The 9,908-nt window shown below is 39.8% G+C and overlaps 1 protein-coding gene across 5 annotated transcripts in view; it reads right to left on the bottom strand.

Annotated features, from left to right (window-relative positions):
- Positions 1–4,224, bottom strand: part of LOC113413149 (disintegrin and metalloproteinase domain-containing protein 9-like) — a 39,320-nt gene extending 35,096 nt beyond the window's left edge. For 2 of the 5 annotated variants that reach the window (XM_087964371.1, XM_087964372.1), the window contains exons 1-3: positions 4,047–4,220; positions 2,915–3,012; positions 977–1,053 (exon numbers count right to left, since the gene is read on the bottom strand). In XM_087964371.1, coding sequence (XP_087820497.1) covers positions 977–1,053; positions 2,915–3,012; positions 4,047–4,119 — 248 coding nt within the window. In that variant the 5' untranslated portion in view covers positions 4,120–4,220. Of the gene's footprint in view, positions 1–976; positions 1,054–2,914; positions 3,013–4,046 lie in introns of all 5 variants that reach the window. The other 3 variants (XM_026669212.2, XM_087964373.1, XM_087964374.1) reach the window with 3 other exon arrangements.
- Between the last annotated feature and the right edge of the window lie 5,684 nt (positions 4,225–9,908).

A 9,908-nucleotide genomic window follows, 5' to 3' on the forward strand; every position in this document is an offset into this window, starting at 1 on the left:
AAATTAATTCTACAATAGTTATCGTGTAATAATCTTAAAATGCCAAGTATTTTGAGCAAGCAGAATTCCAGTAGGTATTGCCAAGATATTATATATACTGAGTTACTCTCACAAGCTATTCCTATGGCATGCTTATTCAAGCCAGTCACTAATTATGTAAGATTTCCTTATTAAAAGGAAACTAACCCAATTCAATTAACCCATTTTGCTGTTTCTAAGTCACATTTAATCATCTCATTGATCCAGTTATGCATCTCATGTAAATAGGGCGATGGAGACCTTCCAATAGATATCTATGATTCAAGGTAAGATTTTATGATTTAGATATAGATTTCTTTGTCTTTTGCTTTTCACACATATTACTTATGGGGGAATGCTTGTTGTATTGTCGTTACCAGATCCTAACTGACAATATACTGTATTTATCAAGATACTATTAGCAAGTAATGCTTTAACTTGTCCCTCCTATTTTTTGTTCGTTATGCTTTGCCCTTAAATGTTCTCAAATGACAAGGAAGACTTGTATCATTTTCACTGTATGACCTAATGCTCCACTGAACTAAATCCAGTTTAGCTAGAGTGTGGATTCCAGAAATCCCATCTGTTTCTCATCTGCAAAAGCCATCTGCGTTTTGCAAAACTTTTCATTCTGATAACATATGCTCATAAAACATAGGATCCACACCCAAAATATTTTCTTTCCTCAGGCACCTACAGTAAAGTTATTTCAGCCCACAATCTAGCATAACTTCTCAGTTCTTGTGAGATAAAGAATATTCTGGTTTTTTAAATTCAATGTCTCATGCCCAATAGAATATTTTTATCTGATCTCTATGCTAGCAAATGCCATTCTTTAAAGGATTCCTTCTATTGTGTTTTACTTTTCAAACTGCTTATTTTAGTGAAATTCTCATATCCCTCAAAAAAAAAAGTTAAAATAAAATAGAAAAAAGATTCAGAACTGCATCCAACATACTTATTTTTCTTTAATTTCAGAATGTGTGTTCCATTTCCAGTTTGGATCAAGTAAGATAGCTGATCATCTACATGTTCCTGAAATATAATCAGATATATATATATATATTTATGTATATGCATAAAGAACATTTGACATGTACTTCACCAATTCTTTGAAATGGTGCTGTTGCTTACAAAAAAAAGTATGCTGGTACAGTTATGCTTACTTTTAACCAGAAAACAAATCAAACAGCTCACTCCGGCTTGACATGTAACATACTGTATGTTTTACCACATCTTCTGCAACTTAGATGCATCTAAAAACAAAATGTGTGTGTGTGTGTGTATATGTAGTACACATACATACACATACATATTCATATACATACATAATTTATTTATTTAGGTATTTGGGTATTGAAAAGAGCAGTGGTGGCGCAATCAGAATGCATCACTGCAGGCTACTTCTACTGGCTGCCGGCTGTCGGCAGTTCAATTCTCACCAGCTCAAGGTTGACTCAGCCTTCCATCTTTCTGGGGTCAGTAAAAAAGGACCCAGATTGCAAACAGCTTAGAGAGACTGTAAAGCACTGTGAAGTGGTATATAAGTCTTATTGCTATTGCTATTTAGGTATGGCACAGACTTACAACATGTATTAACATTTCGCCTAGATTAAAAACACAGTAAAATATGAAGTTTAAAAAGAACTGTATTCAGGTACCAATGTCTAGGCCATCTAACTATTGAAGCACAGAATCATTTATCTGAAAAAAAAAAAAAAAGATACTGGACCGACATATGCCCTCTGCTTACAGCTGGTCACGATGTGATCTACAGTTTGATGTGAGACCCCACAGTCACATTGAAGGGAGGATGCTATGCCCCATTTATACAGTGAATCCCTGAAGATGCCAGGTGAGGTGCAAATCCTATTCAGGTTACATATATGTATGTATAGAGTTAGAAAGCCCCAATATAAATCTGCAATGCACATACAAATGTATTACTCCAAGGTTGCAGATCTACCTAGTATAAATTATATTCTGACAATGTAGCTAAATTCACTGGATTTCTTGATGGACTAACATGGTGAATAGAATATGCTGCTACCTTTTCCCAGCATGTTTTGCAATTGCAATAGTGCTTTACAGCCCTCTCTAAGCAGTTTACAGAGTCAGCATATTGTCCCCAACAATCTGGGACCTCCTTCCATTGACCTCGGAAAATGGAAGACCGAGTCAACCTTGAGCGGGTCAGGACTGAACTCCTGGCAGTTGAATGTAGAGTTAGCCTGCAATATTGCATTCTAACCACTGTGCCACCACGGTTCTTGATTCAATTGCAACAATGATGTTACTGTTGCAGTTGATATGCTCCATCAACTCTTGGCTTGTTCAGAATCCTTCCATTTTCTCCTGGGTATAAGGCTAGTTTTCTTTGACATCCAAAGGATCTGCTGGATCCAATGTTTTCCAACTCCTAATCTCAAGGAGATTAATTTATATGCATTCTAGACCTGCCATGAAGACATTTGTTCCAAAAAGGTGGTTGGATGGATGGATGGTTGGATGGATGGTTGGATGGAAGGGAGAGAGGGAGGGTTTTTTCTTCTTCTAATGGCAGTGTCCAACCTTTCTATATGTTGGAATATCCAGCACTGGAGTCCTCTTAACTGAATGATAGGATTGCTGTGTCTGGCTACCAACCATGTTGACAGAAAAATGATAAAATATGTGATAAAACATTTTTTATTAATACTATGGCTCCATAGTACCCGAAATTGTCTTGCAATAGCAACTAAATCAATATAGTGCTATTATTCCCCCTGATTTTGTTTAATTAGGATATAGATTGACCAACATTACTTGTCTTGTCTACTTATATACATTGTTAAATACTGTAGCATATTATCGGAGGAGCATCACAGGAATGAAAATAACTTAAATAGAAACAAACCTCATTAAAATATGTCCAGCGCTTCTCCCTGTCTGTTAATCTTCTAGGAATTATAATCTCATATGTGGAAAGCCTAGAGATCTGTTGAGTATGTCCACCTACAAATAATTAAATTAGTATAGATTTTCCAATAACTTCTTAGTTTTATTAAATACAATTATAAAGAATGCAGAATTTTACTTTACAGCAACTACAGCAACATATTTATAATAAGAGAATCCCAAATCAGAAACAAGGTAGTGACACCTTCTCAGACCAACAAATTTTATGAAAAAGCATATCAGATGTGGAAAGTGGCTAAACTGATGTAGGACTGAAATCCCCAGAAATATCAATGATTTCTTTGCAGTATGGGGAGACAATTCTTGCCTGGACAGCAGAAGCTTCTAGATCTGGGCCTAAAAGGTCAGCTCCATCTTCTACACTTCCATTTATTTCACCTCTACACTTTGTGCATAAGCATGAAAAGTTCAAAGAAACCAATTCAGCAAAACCAGGGACAGTTTCTTGGATAGCTAAGAGTTGCAGACAACTTGACAAGGAAAAAACTGGGCTTAAAGTGAGCAAATGAATAATCCGGTGTGTAATTAAATCTCTCTCTCTCTCTCTCTCTCTCTCTCTCTCTCTCTCTCTCTCCCTCTCCCTCCCTCCCTCCAAACAAGTACAGTATTTCATTTTGACCACCGATAAATAGCCTTTCACAGGGGCACCAGGGCTCAACTTTTTCTGTCATGCTCAGCATCATTAACCCAGGACAGCAATGGACATTTTAAAGAGGAAGAGTGCTCTCTCTCCCTCTCTCCCTTAACCCCTTAGTAAACCCTAACCCTAACCCTCTACGGAGGTCTATATGGCCGGTCGATTCTGAAAGATCATCGAGAAACGAGAAGTGGTGTGTTTCACAACTGCCCTTGAACAAACAATGTCAACTGCCAGTCAACTTTCTCCGAAAACGCCTTTGCTGGGAAGCGGACCCACTGACAGCATTTCCTTCCATATAAGGAACCTCCAGATCATTTCCCAAGAACTCGGGCTTGACCGTTTTGGGGTTGTTGTTTTTTGTTAAGCTGCCACTTTCCGCTGCTCTTTTCTTTTAAAAGCCGCCCGAAAGCCAACCAAGACCATTACTTGCCCAGGGCTACGACTGGTATTCCCACGGCGCTGAGTCCCAAGACGAGGAAGTTCAAGTAACAGGCTGCTAACATGATCCGCTCTGCCAGCTTCGACGACCGAGGCGGGGACGGCCCTGGAGGAGTTCATCCGAAAACTGCTGGTAAACAAGCGCGCTTGAAACCTTAGGCGCCCAGCGGGAGGAGTTCAACAAACCCCTCCCCACCGACGGGGGAGCGCCGGTCCTGAGATTTGAGGAACTCGTTCCGCCGCATTTGGAGCATTGACCACGTGCGCGCTCGGCGATTGATAGAGCAGCGAGCGAAGCCGGGGAAGTCACCCCCTCCCCTGTTTTTAAGCAAAGGGAGGTGGGGGAGTTTTCGCAAAAAAGGAAGTTGAAGACAAGTGATTTCTTTTTTTTAGACAGTCTCAAGCCCGGGTTGCTTCTGAGGGGGACAATGAGGCTTGTACAGATTCTCAATCATCCAGGTCACGATTGGATGAGAAGCGAAAGGTCTTTAAAGAAAAAGAAAAAAAGGAGGGGGAAGGAACCAAGAAAGTCCAGTTGCCTCCTGAAAAAGCACCTTTGGGACATTCTGAGGGTAATGATGGCCAGCTAACAAACCATGATGGCGTTTTATATAGATATTTTAAAATCTCATTTACACTCTAATAAAGAGAGCGCGTCCCCCTCGTGCGTTTAGATTCGAAGAAGCTGAAAACTTCGAGCGAGGTGGGGGGGGGGGGGGGCTTTCCTTGAAAGGAAAAAGACCAAATTCCAGACCCAGAAAAAAACGAAATTAAGTAGCTTGATCATACTGTGGTTCAAATCAGCGTTTCTCCCATTCAGCAACGTTAAGCTGTGTGGATTTCAGGGAAGTCCACACAGCTTAAAGTGACGGAGGTTTTTTTTTTAAACAGTTGTAGAAACCTTGTAGGTCATCTAGTCCAACTTCCTGCCCAAGCAGGGGACCCGTTTCTGACAGATGGCAGTCCAGTCTCTTCTTGAAAGCTTCCGGTGATGAAGCACCTACAACTTCTGAAGGCAAGCTGGTGGATTGTTCTCACTGTCAGAAAATTCCTCCTTATTTCTAGGTCGAATCTCTCCTTGATCAAACACTAGTTTAAATCACTTGTTAAGATGAGATCTGTGGCACTTCCCCCTTTTCTCCACATATTCTTTTATCCTTATCCTTCCCCTTAAAAATAAACTTTGGAAATTGGAAATTTACAGATGTAGAACATATAAATAAATTAAATGTATATATATCATGCCATAAATACATGCCTTTCCCCTCCACAAAGGATTGCATTAAAATGTCCAGCTTTATTATTGTTCATCCAGGGAGGGAATCCTGAAAGTTTCCTACACTTTTAAAGATACCCCTTACATTTTCTTCTCTGATGCTTTGCTGATAATAGATGGCTTTGTCAAAAGTAGTATGTGCAAAAACAAACAAACACTCCCTCCAACAGTGGTGGATAATGGTCAATGTGCACTTCATGAGTAATCTATTTATAGCTCTAATGGACATCAAGTTGCTAGGATTGTATACCAGTAACTGTTTCTTGATTTCGTGTGTGTATTATCTGTGACAGAGTGAGACCTGTAGTCTTTTTTTTGAGTACATTCAATTTTTCTAACCATCAGGGTCTTTTTCAGTGACTCTTGCTTTCAACTGAGCATTTACAACATTTCAGCTTTAAACATTATTACTAGTGCTTCCAGTGAACAATCTCGTTTTACTTCATACATTGGAGTATTTGTTTTTGTGGTCCAAAATATGACCAGCTATTTTCTTCAGTATCATAATCCAAAAGTATTCATCTTTCTTTGTTCAGATCATCATCTTTCTGATGATCATCATTCCTCTGTTACCAGATTGATATCTCTATATGTTAGTATTTGTCTAGGTCTGTCATAATCATTTTCTTGTTATGGTTACCAGCTCTGTGAATTTTAGACTTTCTAGCACAGTGGTCGCCAACCAGTGGGGCGGGGACCACTGGTGGTCCACGAGAAAATTTTGGTGGTCCGCAGAGAAATGTTACCCCAAAGCACCCCCCAAAGCAATTAATCCAGGCTGTGCTTGAACACAAGGCTGCGCTGCCCACATGGCCCGCGGGAACACAAGGCTTGCATCGCTTGCATTGTGAACAACATGAGGTACTGAGGGGAGGGGGGAAAGGGCGGAGGGGGGAACTTGCCCCACTCACTCCATGCGCCTGGCCTGGCCAGCGGGCTGCTTCTTTTCGCTTCTTTCTTCTTCTTCTTTTGGCTGCATGCAAGGAAAGCAGCAAAGACTTTCTTTCTCTCCCCCAAACTCCGCCAGAAATGAGTCTTTGGGACCCTGCAAGGCTTCCTGCTCCAAGACGCTGCGCCCGTGTGACAAGTCTCACAAAGACTCATTTCTGGAGAAGTTTGGGGGAAAGAAAGAAAGACTTCTGCTGCTTTCCTTGCATAAAGCCAAAAGTCTCTGTCCCTCTCTCCCCCTGAGAACAGAGCTGGAGACGGTATCCTGCGATCCCAAATAAAAAATGATTGATTGGTAGGAAAACGGGGCGGGGAATTTTCCTGCAGACTTTTGGGGGATTTTCCCAGGGTCTCTGGTCTGCAAGATTTAAAATTATGAGTTTGGTGGTCCCTGAGGTCCAAAAGGTTGGCAACCCCACCTCTAGCAGATAAACTTACTTTAACTTTGCTTCCTATTGTATTGAGTTGGCTTTATCTTTGACATGATTTCTCTTTTGTTTTTTGTTTTATGTAATGTTGCACAGCAGCCCAGCTTTTGTTCGCTTTTCTTTTACCTTCAACATAGTATTTCTTAAATTTTTTCTCACTGGCACATCAACGATGTTAAGATTGCTTAAATTTCTCGAAGGAAATTTCCCAGTGTCTCCATTAAAGGAGAATATTTGTAGCTCAGAATTGAAATGAGGAGTCCTTGGTGCTCTCTGAGCTTAATTGTCTTTTTGCAGACATTTCATTACCCAAACTAAGTGAATACTGATGAAGTTACCTAGTTTGGTAAAGTTTGAAAGAAAACAAGCAAGCTCAGAGACCACCAAGGACTCTCATTCCCAGTATCTCTTTCTTCAAGTCCAGCATTGCTCATAATGTATTAAGCATATAAATTAAATAAATAAGGGAATAGTAGACAGCACTAGTATATCCATTCCCAGTCATGACTCATTTGTTTGCTCCATATTCCATTCTAACTGTTGCTTCCTAGACATTTATTCTTCAGTATGAAGATCAGATGCCTGATATACCCATGACTTTATTTATTTATTACATTTATAAGGCTGCCTGACACCATCATGATTTTCTGGGTGGCGTACAAGATTAAAGCAATACAAAATAACAAGGTGAAAAGGAGAAAAATGAACAGTTTCCAACTAACCATTCATCACAGAAAAGGCTTTGTGTCTGTTGCCTTTAGCTTTCCAACTTTCTTCCATTACTTCCAACGTTTTAACAGTCAGCTGGTTCTCCTTTTGTTTTCTGCATTTTGGGATAGTTCTGTTTGTTCTTATTTAATGTCACAAATTTCAGTTCATATTTCTTCAGGCATTCTGTCAAATCTAACCCATGTAGGTGGGAAATAAATGTGTAGATTGTACTATGAACTATTTCACGTAAGTCAACAGTTGGCCAAGAATTTGATAGATATCCCCGTCACCATTATGAAATGTTATAAAATCCTGGGCAGGTAATGTCAAGGTTTCCTCTGGGTGTGGAAACCTGAATATACTTGACACATTAACTACAGAATTATACTAAGTGATAAGAAGGCAAAAGTGCTTTGGGAGTGGAAGTAGTCATGAATTATGAGTCAATGAAATCTTTGATTAATTTCAGTATTTTTCTAAATGCAGAAAGTATCTATGCATGATGGTCTCAGCATCTTTCAATACCATCATTTTTTTTTTAACTAAGTGGTTTGACGGAGAGATATTTTATGCTACTTCATTCCTTGGATAATTGATTCCAGAAGGTAAGCATGGAAATTCTTTTTTCGTAGTCTCTAGGTCTTGGATATATTTACGTAGTCTCTAGGTCTTGGATATATTGTATTTCCTTGAGACCTTCAAGATTGAGAGATCTGCATGGAAGAGCTGGGGTTTTTTTCATTAAAGGCAAGGAAGATGTCTCTGCACCAATGTTTGTGGAGTGATGGCTTGACTGGGGGTCAAGGAACTGAAAACTCAGATGTGAATGATTGCAGACTTTCACTTGCCAGCTAAGCAACTTTCATCCTATTTTTGAGATAGTGGAACTTCCCTTGAAAGGTCAAACTCATATTTTTTTGGAGGGGAATATTCCTAGATCTAGCCCAAAGTCCCTGTTATAAGTTAAGATGATATACCAACCACAATCCTGTTGAGACAAAAGTAATCTTCTGGCAATTATTTAAGCAATTAAATATTTCCCATTTGAAATATGAGAAAAAGTTCTTGGATGACACCCCTCAGTTGTTTTTTCTATTATTTATATTTATCATTTATTTCAGCCTTGAATCAATTATGAAATACCTAGACCTCTAATCAAGGGTAACTATACAACTACAATAAAATACTTTTTATCTGTTTGCAAATTTGTTGAAGGACTCTGGGTACCATCTCCAATCAGCTGAGGATGGCAAACTTATAGACCAGTTAATCTAGAAGATATTGAATTTGAGATAAGAGTAATTAATTAATTAATTGTCAGGGCATTGCATAGAGAACTGGTCGGTTTCCCTATCAAATTTAAGGAGGCTTTTAAAAAGGATTTTTAAAAAATGCATTTGCCTAAGGCCAGGATACCTGTGGTCTATCACTAGCCGTGTTCACAGATTTGAATCCAAAGTACTGTACTTCTGAAGCTGTCCTCTAGGGCAGTGGTTGCCAACCAGTGGGCCAGGAACCATTGGTGGTGCACGAGAAAACTTTGGTGGTCCGCAGAGAAATGTCACCCCCAAAGAACCCCCCCAAAGCAATTCATCCAGGCTGTGCAGGAAGACAAGGCTTGTATCGCGAACAATATGAGGTAGTGGGGGGAGGGGGGAAAGAGCGGAGGGGGAGAACTTTCCCCACTTACCCCACGTGCCTGGCCTGACCACCGGCTGCTTCTTTTCGCTTCTTTCTTCTTCTTCTTTTGGCTGCATGCAAGGAAAGCAGCAAAAGACTTTCTTTCTCTCCCCCAAACTCTGCCAGAAATGAGTCTTTGGGAGCCTGCAAGGCATCCTGTTCCAAGAGGCTGTGCCGGCGTGACAAGTCTCACAAATACTCATTTCTGGCAAAGTTTGGGGGAGAGAAAGACTTCTGCTGCTACTGCTACTTTCCTTGCATGAAGCCAAAAGTCTCTGTCCCTCTCTCCCCCTGAGAACAGAGCTGGAGACGGTATCCTGTGATCCCAAATAAAGAATGGTTGATCGGTAGAAAAACAGGGTAGGGAATTTTCCTGCATACTTTTTTTTGGGATTTTCCCAGGATCTCTGGTCCACGGGATTTAAAATTATGAATTTGGTGGTCCCTGAGGTCCAAAAGGTTGGGAAGCCCTGCTCTAGGGTTTGCAATCAGATAAGGAAACAAGAGTGGCATATACCTTTTGAATAGCTAGTCAAAAAGACTTTTCATATGGCATCAGATAGATATCCCTTTATTTTCTGGTCATTGAAAAATGGGGTGCTTTAGATTTGTGTTTTATTTATTCTCCATTGCTAGTTTGATCTATGTATTTGTTATCCTATGAATCAACTTACCCCCATAAGTGTGTGTGTGTATGTGTATGTATGCACACATACATACATACTATGCTCACTAGTTTGCAAAAAAAAAAGCAGAAACAAAAAACATGACACTAAACTGTTTCTTTTTTTGTTCACAAGGGGAAATAGAT

This window comes from Notechis scutatus, chromosome 4 (genome assembly GCF_049901735.1).
Source record: "Notechis scutatus isolate UNSWTSFEM ecotype Mainland chromosome 4, rNotScu1.2, whole genome shotgun sequence".
Lineage (NCBI taxonomy): Eukaryota > Metazoa > Chordata > Lepidosauria > Squamata > Elapidae > Notechis > Notechis scutatus.